The sequence below is a fragment of the Schistocerca gregaria genome, chromosome 3 (assembly GCF_023897955.1).
Source record: "Schistocerca gregaria isolate iqSchGreg1 chromosome 3, iqSchGreg1.2, whole genome shotgun sequence".
In the NCBI taxonomy this organism is placed as follows: Eukaryota; Metazoa; Arthropoda; class Insecta; order Orthoptera; family Acrididae; genus Schistocerca; species Schistocerca gregaria.
The window spans coordinates 381,922,823-381,943,763 of record NC_064922.1 but is presented as its reverse complement, the minus strand read 5'-3'; the positions used below and the strand labels follow the sequence as shown (position 1 = coordinate 381,943,763).

Below are 20,941 nucleotides of genomic sequence, written 5' to 3'. Positions count from 1 at the left end.
AAGACTGCATAATAAGAACATTCTTCAGAGACAGTTACTTGCAACTATAGGTCAAATGTTAGAGTGAAAGCTTTGCAATTAAGAATCAATATTGAGAGCACAGGCCAGCAACACACTGAGAATGCACGGGAAGGAAGAAAACAGCGCAATGTTTATTGAGATGACTCCTTCCCTTATTATCAAAGCTGTGGGTTATCCAGTGAGGTAAGACACAATACAATGGGCTTTATTTCATATGGACCAGTATCAATCATACAGTAGCATCTGAAATATGACAACTGAAAAAAGAAGTCCTTACTATATTACACTGCAATAAGTTACTAAAAAAAAATCATTATATTTCTGAAAGGCACTGGGCAGAGAGTTTACAGCTTGTGACATCTGACAAGTCTTGATGATTTACTTACATAGTTCTTTTATTTTTTTTAACACTATCACAAATACCTCTGGGATTGTCTCATAAAAAATAAAATAATATAATCAATCAATCAATCACATATTATACACTAACTATATCTCATTTTTCCACAGTGCCTTCAATTAGTAGTTAGTGTGATTTTCTTTTAATGTGATTGATATAAAATCACCTTAAATGTTTTGAAACAGGGTTGAGTAATATTCTCCAAAGAATTAGACTACACACCATAGCAACTTACCATTTTAATAGCTACTTCTCTTCCATTACTCAGACAATGTGCCCTGTACACACTTGCAAAGCCACCTTTCCCAAGTAAATTGAAGACTTCATAGTCCTAAAACAAAAAATGAAATAAATACTTAATGAACTCAAATTTTAAAAGAGATAATATCTATGAACTAAAGAATATGTTAGGCTATTTTGAAACACTTTGTGAAAAGTCTACAAACTTTTCTACTTGCTCAAACATGTTTTATGTAACACCTTGAAGTCAGTCATTCAACAGGCAACTGCATCAATACAATTGTTACTAAATGAATCTGTCTAAATGTATAAAAGAACAAAATGAACTAACATTGACTCATCTGATTTGAGACACTCCACAGGAATATAAAAGCAACTGGATAAAAGAATCTGTCTGCACCTACTCCATCGGAGGAAAAGGGTGACTAAAATGGACATGGTGAATGTATAAAGTGGTCTACAAGAGCTTAAACAAACAAATAGCGCTAAATAGTACAGACAAAAGAAAAGACATACTGAGAAGACTCATAGATAATTTTGCTCATTTGTTTGATATCATAGTTGAACAAAAGTCCATGAAATTTTTTGCAACCATGAACATGAACTTCAGCTTTCTAACCCACCAAAAACTTTACGCATTCTTTGTATTCATTATGGTTTAATTTAACTACTGATTAAGCAGGTTTATAGTGCCTGTGTTAAATAACAGTATATATTTAACACCATTCACCACTTTTGTATACAAACATGAACTTAGCACAAATTGAATAAAAGGTCTGAAACAGTATCAATGCTCATTTACAGATTCTTCAGCAGAATTCCTTATTTGGAGCTTAGAAAATTGGCAGTTCTTGACTTGCTCATTATGTAACTTATCTAATTTTTTTTCATTGTAACAGTTATATATTTGGTTCCACTAAAATATGTCTTGTGATACCTTTGCATCTGTTAATGCCAATTACATCATCAAAGACATTAGCCCTGTTAGATGCACACTCACTAAGACATTATCACCTTCAAAGATTGTTGTAGTGATTGTTTGAAATAATTACTTACAGACATGCTTGTTAAAATGCAAATTCCAGATTGGGAACAGCGTAAAAAACAGTGATGACAGGCAATCACAAACCTGTTTATGAATGTTGGGTGACAACTAAAATTTTAAAAAAATATTTAATAGTAGGTTTCCAGAAAATAAGTAACATGGAAGAGCCATTCAGATTCCAAGGATACAGAATTTATAACAAGGAAATCCAGACAAAAGGTCATGAAAGAACAAGCTAATTAGGAACAGGGCAGGTAAATATAAAAATTAATAGCTGATTGATTTTCAAGCCATCTCACTAAAAATTGGAACTTTAACCTTAAAAAACAACAGACAAAATGTATACCTCCACGAATGCCCATGTCCCGTACTAATGAGCAAAATTTTCTGACGAAGATCAGGAAAGAAGAGCAAAGCGGACTTCAATGCCAAACAGAATAGTAATAATGAGGTACAGTCAGGAAATGGCACACAGAAACATGCCAGTGTTGAACTTGTGGACAAAATAACTTCATCTTTAAATTTACATACTTCAAAAAGAGGCCAAACAAACTTAAAACTTGGCAGCATTTTGACTGGAGAAAAGGAGAATGGCAGCTTTATTACATATACACGGACAGATCCTATCACAGATAAATGTACAATATTAAGCTACTACCAGGAACTGGTTCACACCACTATACATCCAAAATTAAAATTAAATTCACATCTCTGCAGGAGAAGTACAATAAGTGAAAACAAAGAACATAGGAATTATAACTGCTGTCAATTCACTAGAAATCACACAAACCATAATATTACAGACAATTTACAATAACTGATACTAATCATCAAACAACAAGTTGAAAATTACCCCCTCAATCAAGAGAGATGTCTGGTGGACTTAAGAATGTGACAATGATCATGAAGAAAGACACCAGCCATGGTTAACTTCAAACCTACAAAACAGAAGAACATGGTGTCAGCCACAAACCCAGAAAAAAATTGCCCAAATTAGAAGGCAGATCAGGAGACAATATCAAAAACATGTGCTTGACCCAGAAGAAGAAAACTAATTCCACAGACTATTACAAAACATTTGGAGGACAGCTACAAAAATACAACCACCTTTCACTAATGTTGAAAAGTGAAGTCAGGAAAACAGCACATATTAAAAAGTTGACCAGTAGACAAGTGTGTATATTTCCCTAGCAGAACCTTCTATTTTACACACAGTACTCTGTTTAGTTTTCATGTATTTCTGTGATGAAGTGAATTGTACCTGTATATTTTACTGTGTAGGCTACTGTTTACTAACTTATTCTAAGTTTTTTTCATAAATTCTAGTGCATCATCTATAGTTTGAGCTGACTTTTTAGTGTAGTATAAACTAGAAGTAGCGTACTAGTAAAACTTAGATTGCACATTGTGACTTCTTGGTTGGTGTTACATTACTTGTGATATAAACAACAACTGATCAAAGATGGATACAGAGTGCACCTGTTGTGTACAGCTACAGGGGTATTGGTCACTGTCTGTAACCAAGTCTGAGCTGTGTTGGACACAGCTGACAGGCTCCAGGCTACTACCTTGAGCTGCAGTGGAGCTGGGGCACGAGACGAATGCTTTGGCACCTCTGGAGCCTATTGCATTGCCTAGGATCCTTAATGCCACAGCACCTTCCGATTCGCATGCACTGGCCAGTCAACTCACCTGACTGTAACTGGCAAACAGCAGTGAGGTCATGAATCTTAAAAGGTGGAAGGCAAAAGTGGGTACTGGCTGCGTGAGTCTCCCCTTATGCCTAAAAAACGGGTTTGAGGTGTTTCCCATTACTGGAAGTACACTTGTGTCCAAAAATTACGTATAACCATGAAAAAATACCTTACTCTCTTATCAAGAACAGCACTGGGGTCACAGACCTTCAGATGGAAGGCAAAAGTGGGTACCAGCCGTACGGCTGTCTCCTTACACCTGGAAACAGGTTTGAGGTATTGCCCACTGCTTGAAATACACTAGGGACCAAAAGTTAAGCATAGTCATGAAATAAGATTATCAGGACGTCAGAATGATTACTGAACAAGCAGCAGCTTATTTAAATTGCATTTGGTACAAAACAGTTCCCGAAACATAATGTTAGAAAAATGTTGTGATAGCTAACATACACATTATAGAAAATAAAGCAACTGGGAAATCTCTTCCACAGCGAAAGAAGCTGTTAATAAGGAATACCATTATCCCCAACAGCCACACATGCTACACAGTGATGTGGCATGCTCTCTACGAGACGGTTCAAGACCTCTCTTGGCAGTCAATCCTACGCGGTTGCTCAGAAAGTAATGCACCACATTTTTTTCCCAGCCAAAAACAATGTTATGGATGGGAAACATTAAGTGTCTATTATTTGAAGTTTCTTGAGTGAGTACGCCAAGTTTCCGACATTTCTGATAGGTAGCGTAGCTGCAGGACAGTTTCAGAATGGCATTTGTAGGTGATGTATGTTACAAGCAACATGCTGTCATTGAATTTCTTACTGCAGAGAAAGAAACCGTGGAGAATATTCACAAACACTTGTGTAAAGTCTATGGAGTATCTAATGTCGACAGAAGTACAGTTAGTAACTAGGCACGGAGAAGGAGGTCATCAAACGGGGGTTCGGTGGAGCTCTACGATTTGCAGCGGTCGGGGAGATCATCCATGGCTGTCACACCTGACATGTTGCAGCAAGCTGATGTTTCCATTCACGAGGATAAATGTGTTATGACTCAGCCATTAGCACTGCATATGTGAATCAGCAAAGGAAGTGTGGATGCAATTATCCACACTCTTTGATATTTAAAAGTGTGTGCAAGATAGGTCCCATGGTGTCTAACTGTGGATCACAAATCACACAGAAAAAATATTTGTTGCAACGTTTTGAAGTTGAGGGGGAGGCCTTCTTGTCCCGGATTGTGACAGGTGATGAAAACTGGGTTCACCATTTTGAGCCCAAAACAAAATGACAGTTGATAGAATCATTCCACACAGAGAAAAAAATTCAAAGCAACTGTTTCCATCAGTAAGGTCATGACCACCGTGTTCTGCGACTGTGAAGGTGTGATTCTTATTGATGTGATGCCAACAGGTGGTATAATTCAGAAGCAATTTCAACAGATTAACAAAACTCAAGACACATTTCTGGTAACTTTGGCGCCACAGAAAACCATGAGGTGTTTTGCTGCAACACGATAACACGGCCCCACACAAGTCTGAGGACTGCTGAACACATCGCAACACAAGATTGGACAGTGTTACCTGGTTCACTCTACAGCCCTGACCTAGTCCCCTTGGACTTCCACTTGTCTGAGCCATTTAAGGATGCTATTCGAGAAAGACATTTTGAGGACAATGAGGAGATGATACAAAACACAGTGAAGCACTGGCTCCACCACCTGGAAAAGGACAGGTACCGACAGGGCGTACACACCCTTGTTTCGTGCTGGAGGAAGACCACAGAACAGGATGGAGATTAAGTGGAAAAATAGGGTGTGTAGATGAAACACCATTCTTTACATTCAATAAAGAACTGTTGAAGAAAAAAAATATGTGGTGCATAGGTTTGGAAGTGTCCTCGGTTGAGACTGAAGGGAGGCAATTGCCTCCCTAGTGCATCCCAGACACATTTTATAGGATTCAGACACAGGATTCTCACTAGCCAGTCAAAGCAATGGATATCTTCACCTCCAATAAAATCATCTACCAGAGCAGCTTGATGTGGATGGGCATTATCACAAGAAGTCTAGACCAACCACACTGCTGCAAAGGCAAACTTGTGGTAGCAGTACCTCATCTCTCTAACTCAGAGTGTTTACAATAGCTCTCCGACCACCAACAAAGATGTGCAGCTTCCTACAGCCATTCTACATGATGCCATGATCAAAATGGTCTATTCCTATTATGTTCCTGTGGTAGTATTGACTATCAGCTTCTATCTAATGTCCAACAAGAATCATTTTGCAAAATTTAGTAGGGTTTATCTGTCAAGAGCACATTCCTTCACTCATTCATGATCCAATTTTGATGTTGCCGATTCCACAATGCACTTGCCCATCTCTGTGCTGGAGTGAGTGGGATGCACACAGCGCTGCATGTATGGCAAACAGTTCTCCATTCTGTCCCCCCAATACACAGTTTGTCAGCAAACAGGAACTTCTGGGGCAGCTGCAAGCTCTGCAGCCAACTGTCTTGGAGGTGTGCTTCAATTTAGTCCAGCTGTTAAAGTTATTCTTGATCGATCCTGGCCTGTAACAAACACCACCTGTACCTCAAAACCATCACCAAAGCCTCGAAATGACACTTTGTGGCACATTTACTTTGGTCTGTGTCTGGCCTGCATCCAAGCAGCCTAGTATTCTACCTCGAAAAACTGGGTCCAAATGGCATCTTTATGGCATTATGTTGTCAACATAGTACACCATTAGCAGAGCCTGTTCTGTTGATGGTGTGAATAGAGGAGTCTACTGCCTATCGAATCTCTGGAACAGTTCTGAAGCGAATACCATTAAGTGGTTCCTTCATCTTCGGAATCAAATCAAAGTCACAAGGACTTAAGTCCGGGGAATGTGGTGGATGGTACAGTACTTCCCAGTACCTTCGACCGAACAGAGCAGCCTTAGCTTGCACTGTACGTGCCCACGCACTGTTGTGCATAACGATGGGTGGGTTGTGCAGAAAGTGTCGCCGCTTCCTGCACAAAGCTGGTCACAGGTGATGTTCCAAAAACGAACAGTAATACTGTCCACTGACAATCTGCGGTCGAGGATCATAATGTGTTAGGATAACACCACTACAGTCGTACATGAGAATCACCATAACTTTCACCACACTAGGGCATTTTCGACTTTCGTGGCGAACCATAATGACGCCATTCATTGGATTGGCACTTCAGTTTTGGCTCGTACGATGTGGCCCCGTGGCCCATGTCTCATCCAGTGCTATGATACGTAATCTACCAACTAGACAACAAAAGGAGGTAAGATACATTCAGATAACTACAGAGGTAGTCTTTTTTGGACTGTGTCCACAACATTTTCTCCAGTATTTTCTATAGTAGATTTAAACAACAGCTACAGGAAGATGTAGTAAATACAAAGGAGGCCACATATCCTAAAGAAACTGTGCAGAACATATCATCACTTTAAAATTATTCTTATCATATTACAGGAAACAATACAAGTCTTTGTAAATCTTAAGAAAGTATATGACTATGTCCATGGACAATACAAAAGATAATTACAGATGAATATGGAAAGTTGCAGTCTGAGAGAATAAGTCAGTACTGTTTGCATAGAAAATTGGAACCTTTTTATAAGATTCACTAAAGTTGACCAACAAAGGCCATAACATGAAAATAAATAAATACAAATAATGGCACTAGTCTTTTGCTTTCATTCTTTCACCAGATTCACTTGCACATGGAGTTATCTGTATGCCACACATCTTTTATCTTCAGGTTAAGTGTTGCCCATGTTCATTTTGTGCATGACAACATGCTAACACAAATTCTGTGTAAATCTTTGTCGGACCTTTAAAAAAAACCTGATTTCTGCTGGTATCTTGCTGGGACGGAATCACAAGTAATATTTTTTACGGATTCAAATTGACTCATCAGTTACTTGTTGGTAAATAATTCACGATTGTGTCTAGTACTTCCCAGAATTTTTCTGTGAAGTGTTGCATAACTCCATTTACTGAAACATTATAGGTTTTCTTACATATTTTTGTTACTATTTAAGTGGAGGTATGTGAATTATTTCAGTCACATTAGAGTTCATTTTCACCCACAGAATAATTTTTGAAATGTTGGATTCAACTTAAAAAATTTCATACAGCAACAAAAATGTTTGAATAAAAATTGTAACCAATACATAAAATACAAAATACTGACTGAGAGGACAGACCAAGAGAACCCTGAAAATGGAGAGATGAGTGGCACACTGACTGACATACACTCATAGAAGAGATGGGGAGGGAGATTCTGGCTGATTATGGCTGAGCTGCAAAATAAACTCTCTTTATTGAGGGAAATGAGGAAGTTTTAGGGAGGCAAATGCTCTCTCTCTCTCTCTCTCTCTCTCTCTCTCTCTCTCTTTCTCCCCCTCTCTCCCTTCTGCCCACACTTCCTCTCTAGGAGTAAAATCTGACTTGAATGAGGGAAATACAAGAGACAAAAAGGGGGGAATAAAACGACACCAATTAAAGGAAAGCGAGAGAAAGTGATTTTGGATGAGTTATAGCCTGCAGTAGCCTTGCTCTCAAGAAGTGTCAGTCTCACATTGTATGCAGGGGAGTTTGAGGAGGTTGAAAAGTACAAGTGCGGAACTGGGAACTGACAATAGATGCACAGGTGTTGGGTTCTGAGTATGGCCAAGAATTTACATTCAGTGAGAGCATTGCCTACAAACTGTAAGGGTTCATGTATCATTTCCATTCTGGTATATCCCACCACCCAACCAGGATATCAGTAGTTGTACAAGCAGTTATTCCAAAGCAAATGCTAAAATTCTGAATTCCTTTTCACAGATTTATTTCACTTAATGGCAATCTTACTAAACTTTATATTTTACTGTGAAATAGGTACACAGATGAGAGATGCTGATATATCTGCCTTTGCAACTGAACTACATTCCTTTGGCAAGCGAAAATATTTACGTACAGAAGCCAACTTCTGTTGTTTCCTTTGTATCTGAGCAAAACCATGGGTCTCACATAAATTTGCTTTGAAAACCTAAATACTAAAAATTTCTGTAAAATTTACAGTTGCTTTCCCTGTTAATTACATCAAAACCTTTGCATGTGTTATGATACTGATATATCTTCAAACATAGAGTACCGCAAAGAATGTTCTTTGTTCTATAGCATCAGTTTTAGTCCATGTTTGTACTTAATACAGTTTTGGCAGAAGTACCTTTGTTTAAAAGAACCATTCATCCCAAAGATCAGAATACCATACATCTACTTGAATAAACTTATATTTCTGGTAACTTTTGTATATTATGAGGCTTGTACACAAAATATTTCATAAATAATAGTTACTGTAGTGTATATACACACATAAAAAAAAGTTTGGCATCACCGTGGTTCCCAGAACTCCTAAAAATAGACGTTGACTGAGGATATTGTATCACAGACACAGTCCCTCTTACTGTTCATAGATGTCACTAAACCTGCCCAAAAATGTAAACAACCATGCACGAGCAGTGCCTATTAGTAGGAGGCAGTCCAACAGCCAATCAGATCCAGTCATTTCATCAGGAAGAAGGTACACGGCTCGTGTTGTCTATAGCTCAACCATGCCTAGACGGTCAGTACTGTGGTTTGATCATGTGCACATTGTTAGTTTGTGCCAGGAAGGGTTCTCCACCAGGGAAGTGTCCAGGCGTCTCGGAGTGAACCAAAGCGATGCTGTTCGGACATGGAGGAGATACAGAGAGAGACAGGATCTGTCGATGACATGTCTCGCTCAGTCTGCTCAAGGGCTACTACTGCAATGGATGACTGCTACCTGTGGATTATGGCTCAGTGGAACCCTGACAGTAACACCACCATGTTGAATAATGCTTTTTGTGTAGCCACTGGACGCCGTGTAACACTCAAACTGTGTGCAACAGGCTGCATGATGCGCAACTTCACTCCCGATGTGCATGGTGAGGTCCATCTTTGCAACCTCGACACCATGCAGCACGGTACAGATGGGCCCAACAACATGCTGAATGGACCACTCAGGATTGGCATCACGTTCCCTTCACCAATGATTGTCGCATATGCCTTCAACCAGACAATTGTCGAAGATGTGTTTGGAGGCAACCCGGTCAGGCTGAATGCCTTAGACACACTGTCCAGTGAGTGCAGCAAGGTGGAGGTTCCCTGCTGTTTTGGGATGGCATTGTGCGGGGCCGACGTCCACTGGTGGTCATGGAAGGCGCCATAAATGCTGTATGATATGTGAATGCTAGCCTCCGACCGACAGTGCAACCACATCGGCAGCATATTGTCAAGGCACTCGTGTTCAAGGACAACAATTCACTCCTCCATTGTGCACATCTTGTGAATGACTTCCTTCAGGAAAATAACACTTTTCGACTAGAGTGGCCAGCATGTTCTCCAGGTATGAACCCTACTGAACATGCCTGGGATAGAATGAAAAAGACTGTTTATTGACGACGTTACCCACCACCCACTCTGAGAGATCTACACCGAATTGCTGTTGAGGAGTGGGACAACCTGCACCAACAGTGCCTTGATGAACTTCTGAATAGTATGCCATGATGAATACAGGCATATATCAATGCAAGAGGATGTGCTACTGGGTATTAGAGGTACTGGTGTGTACAGCAATCTGGGCCACCACCTCTGAAGGTCTCGCTGTGTGGTTGTACAACATGCAATGTGTGGTTTTCATGAGCAATAAAAAGGACAGAAATGATATTTATGTTGACCTCTATTCCAATTTTCTGAACAGATTCCGGAACTCTCAGAACTGAGGTGATGCAAAACTTTTTTTGATTTGTGCATTATAACTCTCAACATGGGAGTGTGTTGACAGAATTTATCATAAAGCTGACTTTGAGTTTGTTACACGAGTCTGTTTGCGACCATATTTTTATCAAAAAATGTAGTTTCAGGGAATCAGTAACTTCATTCCCAGATCTTTCTGTTGACATGACAGAAACCTCTTTGTTAAATGTTAATTGTTCCAGGTGTTTAAAATAAGTAAACTGCTTTATAAAACACTCTGTGCTAATCACAATGCAGCTCCAATGTGAATGCTCTTCTCAGATGTGGGATAGATTTACTGCTGTTTGTAAGATGCTGCAACCCACTGCCCTGACTACTGCTACACGACAGAAAGCTGCTGTGAATGGGTGTGTTGACAGGGCTACCAAAACATGTGTACAACAAATACTAAAGAAACCTTACACATTATGCTCCTCCCCTATGGATATTATCTCCTCTACAGGACGTAAAGGATCTATCACTACTCATCCAACTGACTGTGATGGGCATGTCTGTGATAGGTCTAGAGGCTCAGCACAGAAAACCAAACAATGTGGCACAGTGGTTAGCACGCTGGACTCACATTCGGGAGGATGACAATCCAAACTCATGTCCAGCCATCCTGATTTAGGTTTCCCGTGATTTCCCTAAATCTCTTCAGGCACAAGCCGGGATGGTTCCTTCCAAAGGGCACGGCCAACTTCCTTTCCCATCCTTCCCTAGCCCGATGGGACTAATGACCTCGCTGCTTGGTCCCCTCCCCCAAATCAACCAAGCAACTAATCAATATAGGGAAGGCAAGGAAAAAGCAGAACTCAGGGCATTACATTCATCTGCATAATTAAAAAGTCTGAAGAGCTGTCTTCCGCTGAAACTGAATGTGAACCAGTGAGACTCACTCCGCATTTTTGTAAAGTAGCTGTGTACCTTTTTGATGTGAGGCACACACAGTCATCATCATTTCAAATGTACGGTACATAAAGGTACCCCAGATGGAAATGGCAATAAAAGATGAGAATGATGCCATACACTCTCATGATGTATACCTGGAGGCACCATTCAACATGTTGAAGAGGCTATTCCAGCAACCATTTGGGGAACAGGATGCAGTCAAATGCAAACTGTGGTGCATGTTAGAACAAAAAGGTCATACTTGGTTCCAGCGACTGGCAGAGACCATCCTTGCTCTCAGAGTTTCAATTAAGCTCACAATCTGCAGAACTGATTGTAGCCCTCTGATTTTGAGTTGAGGGGAAGTTTGGCACCAAAGACTTCAAAAGGTTTTGTTATAAGTTAGGCTGTGACTTCCTAGATTTATACAATAGCTTTGGGAACTGTACAGCCCCCTTCATGGGTCATTTGTGGGCTACACATTGGAGGATGCTACACTTCTATCTAATCATTTAAGGCGACTTTCCATCCAGTCCAGATTATGATAGCTGTAGGAGACCCCAGAGGCATTGGCATAAGATCCCAAGAAATGCCTTCGCAGATGGAAGGATTAAAATCCTAGTTATCAACTACTCTATCATTCACAAAAAAATACCAGAGTTTGAAGTGCTCCTAAAAGGCAGTGGAGCTCACAGAATACCTTTCACAGAAAGATAGCAAAAATCTGAAATTCACAGCATCAATATTTTTGGGGAAAATTTATGCATATATTGAAAGGAAAAGGCTAATGATGGGATGTGTAGGTAGTTTACTTGTCACAGTAGATTAGAAACTCAAATACACTGAGACAGAAATTGAAGTTGTGAGACTGTGCAAGACACATTATCAATGATGAGCATAAAATTATAAATTAACCTCTCTAGCAACAACCAGACTCACCTTCAGATGTAACCGAAAACATCAGAGAGAACTTCAGTTCACCAGCACATATGTTCCCAAATCATACTATCATAACTGGTACTCTCTACTCATCCAACAATCAACTGGAATAATTACAGTTTTGTAGGGGCTAGGAATGACAAGACATACAGCAAAACAATACTAAGTACCTGCTCTGAAAATAACATATAACAGGTAGTTTAGAAACCCATTTATCACAGAAATTTATATGATCTAATGGTAAAAAACAGATCTGACCTCTTTGAGGGTGGCCATGTTGAAACTGATATGAGTGGCATTGAGGCTATTGTAGCAACAATCATTACGTAAGTAAAAAGGACAACTAAAACAAGTACAAAGATTTATATATACAGTACACTTTATAAGAGGCAATAGTATCATATCTTAATGAGGAACTTGAGACATTTAGCTATGGACGAGAGCACGTATAAGCAGGTGTAAAAGTATAGTTGACTATGTACTGGATAGATATCTAGCTAGTAGAACAGTTGATGATGGGGCAGGCACTCAATGATTTACAGTCACTGTTAAGAAACTTCTATGGAAATAGAGACTGCTGCAAAATATGTATAAATAAATCATAGTGCTACAGGTAAAGAAGCACTGAGAGACACATGCTTGGCTATCACGAGGGCAATGCATGAAGCCTCAAAGTTTACTGTAGGAGAATATTATTGAAAGATCTCTCACAAATTAAAGCCGGACGCGAGACTGTTACAGCAAGATACAGTGTCAAGAGTAAGCAAAAATTTCCAGTGAAAAAGGACAGGCAGTTCAAGGGACAAATGGAAGCAAGAGTGTTTAAAAACCAACACACATAAAATTCAATAACATGGATGTCTCACCTGCTTCTCCTTCTAAATTAAGAAAATTATATGTTTTCTCAAAAATAAAAAGCTAGCCTGAATTTGATGGTTTTTCCAATCTAGTCTAAATACTCGTTCCCATATAATAATCATTGTCTTTTTTTAAATATGTAATGCCTCACTAAGAGCATTTTTCCACAGAGATTGTTAAATACCTCTACACGAAAGAGTAAGACAATAATGACAGTAACTACAGACCCCTTTCACTACTGTCGTCACTGCAAAATGTTTGAGAAGCTAATGTATTTTAGAATAGTTTCCCACAAGTGCAACAATAATATCCTCAGTAAATCACAGTTCACGTTTCAGAAGAGTTGATCAACTGATAATGCCATTTACACATGCACTCACCAAATTTTACAAGCATTAAATAACAAAAAAGGACCAGTCAGTATTTTCTGTGATTTACCTAAGATAGATAAGCATGTGAATCACACCATTCTCCTAGATAAATTGAGGTTTCATGGAATTGATGCTACAGCCAACCAATGGGTAATGTCATATCTATTCAAAAGAATGCACATAGTTGTACTTAATCATTCAACCAGTGTAAGCACGGGAGATCCTTTTGATGGGAAAAACCACTTATGGGACTCCATGAGACTCAATCATAAGACAGCTTATCATATATGCAAAAGACCTTCCAGCTAATGAACAACAATAAGAATTAGATCCTTTGGAAGACGAAACTAGTACTGTAATCAGTTAAAATATACATAAGGCAACAGAAGAAATGTTATATAACAGTCTTAAAAGTATTATTGAGTGGTTTTCTGCAAACAATCCCACTTTCAGTTTCAAAAAGACCCAACTTAATAGTCCTTTATATCTAGATGTAGGTCTACTACACCAATGATAAGCATGAGGAACAATCCCACTTTCAGTTCCAAAAAGACCCAACTTAATAGTTCTTTATATCTAGATGTAGGTCTACTACACCAATAATAAGCATGAGGAAATAATAACTAGGGTGGAAACTTCAATAATAACCAGGGTGGAAACTTCAAAACTTTTAGTTGTTCACACTGATGAGAATTTAAATTGGAAAACTGGCATCCACTCAAAATTATCTTGAAGACATCCTTTTGAAGAGTTACAAACTTTGACTGCTACTTCACAGTACCCTTTATGTAATGTGGAATTGACGAATAGATGGCCCAAGAGGTGGACCTGACAGTATAAAAGGAGGTGGGGAGTATTGTGCTGGAAGTAGAGACGAGTAACAGCACAATGAATGTGTCAGAAGAGCTCAGTGACTCTGTGATTAGTGTCACTGAAAGTCACCTGAGAAACAAATCCGTCAAGGAAATTTCATCCCTTCTAAATGCTGCATAAGCAACTGTTGGTAATGTGATTTTGAAGTGAAAATGCAGAGGAACAATCACAACTAAACCCAGTCTAGGCAGACCTCATGTGCTGATGGACAGACACCAGTGAGCATTGCAGAGGGTGGTTGTAAAAAATCATATGAAGTCAGCCAAATGAATCACTTGTGAGTTCCAAAGTGCTACCAACAGTCCAGCCAGCATTAAAGACTGTGCGTAGGAAGTTAAAAAGAATGGAGTACAATGGTTGAGCAGCTCCTCATTAGCCACACATTTCTGTAGTCAATGTTAAGCAATGCTCCTTTGGAATGATGAATCACACTGTATCCTGTAGCAGTTTGATGGAAGGGTTGTAGTGCCAACAGGACAACTCCTCGAGAACTAGTCTAATTCGGAATTAGCTCCTGCGTGACCATGACAGCTTTTGATGAAATTTTTCATGAACATTCACTCAAGTTTCCAATGAACATTGGTGAAGTTTTACTTTCACCAATTTAATATTTGCAAAGATACAGTTATTCGTTTGACCTTACAGAGCAGATTTCATCAGTGAACCCTCCAGTTTTCAGTAACTCTGAGACATAATCTCTCTGGCAATATTTTCTTGAAAGAAACAAAACTACACCATATTGTACAATTTTCTGCATTCTATTACATGGAATAATTAAGATGATTTCATTAATAATTTTCATATAAATAAATAGAATAAATTCAGCCAAAAAATAGCCACTTGAAAAAAATGTGAAGTTTAGTTCAGGAAATAACTATAGGGTGAACCGGAAACTTTGTATAAGAAATAACTTAGCAACAGAAGGTCTAGAACACAAAATTTCATTCTCCTACTGTCTTCCAATAGTTTATAGATTGAGGACAAAGTTGATACTCTCTGCAAAAACTTCAAAAAGGAGAATTTTTGAGCCCACTTCTTTGTGAAATTATTTTCCACAACCTCCTTTAAACCATTTTCATGAGAAAGAACATGCTTTAAACCGCCTTACAAACAAGATTTGGTTTTGTACTGTTAGCTTACAAGGACCTTAGAAAGTTGTAGTGACAACATGTCCTTATTGTGCTGGCACTCAAATCTGTCTTCTTCTTTTTTTAAGAAGTGAAGTTGAATAAGAACAACCTCAAAAACTTGCAAAAAGAATGTATTGGAAAAAAATAAACTTTTTGCAGTTTTTAGAGTTAAATAACCTCTAAAGTGTTCTGTTCTATTTTTTTTTTCTTTTAAATAGGAGGGCATAAGGAACCCAACAATAAGAACAGTGTTCTCTTTTTTGAGTGTCTAATACCTTGAGGCAATTATCTGAGCTTCTCAGCATGACAGTTTGCCATCTGGAATTTAAAGAACGCATGCTACACTGCCGTGATAGGTGTCCTGAATCAGAATCTATAGAATCTGCAGTTCTTACCTATTTCATACACCACAATCCACAGGAAGTTATTGTTTATAAGCAGTGGGTCCATACCAGTTGGACACTCTGGACACTAAGGAAATGGCAGTAGATGTATTTACCGAAGAAATAGGAACAAAAATGTGAAATCTGTCACGCCATCATTACGTCACCAAACACTGAAGTTTGCAAAATTTGATCTAATTGAAGACACACTTATTATGCTAATGTATTTTGCTGAAAAATATTCATTTATCTTTCAGGATGCAGTGCAAGGTTTCCACTGGAGAAATGGTCAAATAATCTATTTTTCCCATAATCAAAAGGGGTAATCTATAAGTTTTTTTGTTGTCAGTGACTAATTGTGACAAACTGTAGTTCATGTGTTAGCAAGGAGCTGATCAAATATGCAAAAACATACACTGCTCAAATTTCTCACATCCATTACTTCAGTGATGGCTCCAGTACCCAATACAAAACTTTCAAAAATTCTCTCATTTTGTATCAGAAAAGGAACTATCAAATGATGTCAGAAAAGAATTTTTTTGCAACAAGTTATGGAAGATAAGCTTGTGATGAGGACGGATACACAACAAAGCGATTAGCAGCAAGGGCAAGCTTGCAACAGCCAAGTAATAGTCAGATTATTATCCCTATGGCTCTGTTTCCCTTCTCCACTGAGATTATTAATGATATCTATTTTGAATATTTCTAGGGTGGGTATTCATGTAGATAGTATTGCTCATGGGACGTGATATTTCAGCAAGTTGGCTTCTTGCCATCTTCAGGCGATTTTGATGTTTGACTGTGTTCTGCTGGGCACCACTGTTACATCCCTTTGCCCTCCCCCGTATAGGGTCTGGCTGGCCGACCGTAGGTGTGGACTTGGCACAGTAGCGGTGGGAGAGTGTCATTGGCACACGATTGGTCTAGGCCAGTGTGCCGAAAATCAGTCCTCATTCTCTTCAGTTACCATGACAGAGGCAAACTTCCACGCACATTAGCACTGTGCATTGGAATTGAAAACTGCTGTCTTTTTTTATCACTTAGTTGTGTAGATGTACTCTACAGCCTCTTTTAGAACACATACCCAGAAAGTTTTGGATTTTTGCAACAATACTGTGCTATCATAATTCATGACATGTCTTTGGACGATGCAGTGCTCTGCCACAGTGAACTTTGTTGGCTGTTTGTTGTGCGTGTGGTGTTCATGCTCAGAGCATCTCACCTGTATTGTCCAGAGAGACTGCACTGGCAAGAGATGCTGTAGACACCATTTCTGTAGTCCTAGGTCATACCTGACTGATCCTCACAAGGGTTTTATCTTGGCTGTTGGGTGGAACACACACCTGACATTATGTTTATGGAGTATTTTTCTGATTTTTGGTGATGTGTTCTGAATGTACGGGATAATCAGCAATGCAACATGTTTGTCTTCACCTAAACAAGGTTGTCACCTCAGTTTCTTTGATCTTGTAGAGTTTTGTATCTGATGGTTGCTGTAACCATTTTTAACAATAGAAGGATCGAGGGACCAAATTGGCCCATTTTCGATCATTTCACTTGTTTTCTGAGCAAATCGTAAGTTCGACTGAATTGATATTTTGTGACTTTTCATCAGTCGTATGAAATATTAACCACCGCGTTTTGGAGTGTCCTATTTTTATTAGGTTGTGAAATATGAAGCTTACCAATTAGAAGGACGGTGGGGCCAATTTGGCTCCTCCAACATTTCTCTGTATTTAGAGGCTACTTCTTTGCAATGCTGCGTACGAAATCACATCAACTGTTGTCCCTTTGTTGTTCAAATATGCGACAACAATGTCATTCAATCCAGCGCTGATTGTTGGTTTGTTGACGCAAGGACTTCAGTTACTGTCTGTTGTGATGGTATCTGGGAGTCGTCCCTGCAGTCCTTAGCTACGAGTACAAGAAGCGGGTAACAGATGCTGAAATACTAGCAGAACTGAGAAAAATAGAAGATGAAAGTTCAGGTGAAGAATTTGAGTTTTCAGACAGCGATCAGGACAAGGAAGAAAGTGTAGTAGTGCCAGTGTGTGCAGGTGAAGAATGTGATTCGTGCAACGAATGTGATGATGTAAACACAGCCCAAGACAGTTTTCCGCTAAATTTAGGGGAAAATGAAGCTTCTACATCCAGCATGCCTTCTGATGTTCCAAATTCTAGCTCTATGAGATCAACAACCCGGACAACATTTGCTTCCCCTAGAAGTCAGTCAAAAACTGATACTGGGAAACCTACTGAAGAAAAAGAAACAGCAAAAGATGGGACGGTGTGGAAAATTGTACTGGTGGGTTCTAATGCAGGTCAGTAATATTTCTGCTCTTTGTGTACAATTTTAGTTTGTAAAATTACAAGAACAGATATACTCATATAATATCAGTGCATTACACGTTCTAAAAAGACTGTTCTTTTTTCATATGTTTTCAGGTTGTCTACAGAGTCATAACATTTTGCGAGAGAGCTCAGGACCAACATCATATGCTAAAAGGAAAATTCAAAGTGGGAAACTTCTTAGTGCTTGACGGTTAATTTTCAGTGCTTCGATGATGCACCATTTCAAGCACTGTACTGAAGCTGAGGCTGGTCGTCGAACACAAGACGATTCCTAAACAGTAGACACTGAAGAACTGGATGCCATAATGTATGCAAGAGGAGTGTATGGCGCAAAGAATTTTCTTCTCAAAGTCTATGGTCAACAGTAAGGGGTCCTCCGCTTTTCAGACAAACTATAGGATGAGAGAGAGGTTTACGGGCGCTAAACAGCATGGTCATCAGCGCACTATAGGATGAAACAGAATTATCAAAATAATGAAGTATATGAGGTTTGACACCAAGTCCACTAGATACGAACGCCTCAAGGCTGACAAATTTGCTTTTGTCTCAGATACTTGGAATGCTTTCATAGAAAACAGTATGTCATGCTATAAAGCAGAACCTTATCTTACAATTGATGAACAACTTTTGCCGTCTAAAACAAGATGCCCATTCACACAATATATTGCAAGCAAACCAGATAAGTTTGGCAGAAAAATTTCTGGTTGCTTGTAGGTGTTTCCAGTAAATACATACTGAATGGATTCCCATACACTGGTACTGATCCCCTTCGACCAGCTGACCAAGGCGTAGGTGAAAATGTTGTTCTTAGGGTTATGGGACCATACTTAGGCAAAAGTTTGAATGTCATTACTAACAGTTACTTTACTTCGGTAAGCCATACGAACCGTCTGAGGGCAGCATCCACAACTTTAGTAGGTACTTGGAACCGTAATCGAAGGGAGGTGCCTCCTGCTGCAAAGACCAGAAAACAACCACTCCATTCGACTATTGTGTATAGAAATGATAATTAAACAACACTACCAGTTTATCAAGGGAAAACAAATAAGAATGTTTTGTTAATGAGTTCACTTCACTCTCATATATCCCTGTCCGATAGTCAGAAGAAGTCTCCTGAAACAGTGCAATTCTACAATGAAACAAAATTTGGGGTCGACGTTGTCGATCAAATGACAAGGATGTACTCAACAATAGCCGGTACAAGACGTTGGCCAATGCATGTATTTTACAACATTCTTGATTTGGCTGCCATAAATTCCTGGGCGCTGTACAAGGAAGTGACTGGTACGCGACTTAGCAGGCGGGAGTATATTTTTGATTTGTGTGAAGCGCTTCGAGTGCAGTATGTATCATCAAGAAATAAAGAGCCAGACCAGAATCATGCATACACTAAAGACAGACCACAGAGGGCAACTAAGAGAGAGAAGTGTAAAATTTGTACCTAATGTGAAGGAAACCATACTGCTACTGTTTGTTCAGGATGTGAGAAAGCAATATGTGGCAAATGTGAGAAGAGAAGACGAGTGTGGTGCGACAAGTGCAGCAGTAAACAGCAGTGAACTACGGGGGAGTGAGTGTGTGTGTGTGTGTGTGTGTGTGTGTGTGTGTGTGTGTGTGTGTGTGTGTGTAATGTATGAATTTTATTAATAAAAATCAACCAAAGCTATATATGTGTGTTACATTCCATTACCTGTCACAATCTGATCAAATAAACATGGGGCCAATTTGGCCCTGTCGGTCCTTGTAGGTAGTAACCTGCTTGCGGTCCTCCTAATGTTAAAGAACATGGCCTGTAGGTGCTGCAATTCAGTTGCTAGACAGTCATGGGCCATGATTTTATATGCTCAGTGCAACAGCGTGCTTAGACACCTCGCTGTGAAGGGATATGACAACTGGAGGCATACATGTACAAATTTGTATGTGTATGTTTACGGTATATGCAGTGTCCTGGTGTGCTGTCTACTCTTCGCTTGACGAACACGTCCAGAAATGGAAATGATTATTTTCTCCACTGTGAATTTTATGTTTTTGTGCAGTGTATTTAGGTGTTGTTGGAAATCTTGTAGTAATCCATTTGGCCAGATTACACTGCCTATAGGCTGTGCTCTGTGTTCCGCCAATTATTTTCTCAGTGCAGTTGATAACAGTTCTCCAAGGTTCTTCTTGCAGTGGTTTAGCTGCAAGGCTTTTGTACTTAGTAGCTTGTCTGCAACTGGGCAACTTTCATCCTCTGTTAGCTTGACATCAGCTAACTGCATGTATCCAGCCACACGAGTCAGGGGAGTGTGTTGACTCCAACTGCAAGTGGAGGTCTTGTCGTGTCACGTAAAGTATACAGAATCTTTTCCCTGACTGCAGGCAGGCTCGTTTTTCAAGTGACCCGATTGGAGGCAGGACTTCTGATGTGATGAACGAGTTTTGCTGAGCATCTCCTCTCCTTCGAGGTATTTGATGTGTGATTTTGTATTTGCCCTGTGCACAAAGATTTTGAATATTTCTTGGGTATTCGCTGGTTGCTGTCATTCACAAAGCGTGATATTTCGGCATGTCAACTTTTTCCCATCTTCATGCATTTTTGATGAATGTTTGTCTTCTGCGAGCACGAGTGTGGCAGGGAGGTGGAGGAAGAGGGTTGCTGTAGTATGATGAGACATGCTCAGCCCCACTGCCACAACCGCGAGACATGGGTCTCTATCGGAGTGGCGACAATACGTACTTGTTCTCTTCAGTTGCCATGACATGAGCACATTTCCATGCAGATCGCCGTTGTGCTCTGACCATGCTAAAGGCTGCATAGTTGAAAAAGGATATCTTTGTTTATTTGTTCTTCGTGTAGCTGGATCTTTGCAGCATCTTTTACAATATAGCACAACTTGGTGCCACTGTAATTCGTGACATGTGTAGCATAGCAGACTTTGTTGGTT

At 39.5% G+C, this 20,941-nt stretch overlaps 1 protein-coding gene across 1 annotated transcript in view; it reads right to left on the bottom strand.

Annotated features, from left to right (window-relative positions):
• The window catches only part of LOC126355013 (serine/threonine-protein kinase PLK4), a 237,555-nt gene that overhangs the window by 169,381 nt on the left and 47,233 nt on the right, over positions 1–20,941 (bottom strand). The window contains exon 2 of the mRNA XM_050005153.1: positions 657–752. Coding sequence (XP_049861110.1) covers positions 657–752 — 96 coding nt within the window. The remainder of the gene's footprint in view (positions 1–656; positions 753–20,941) is intronic.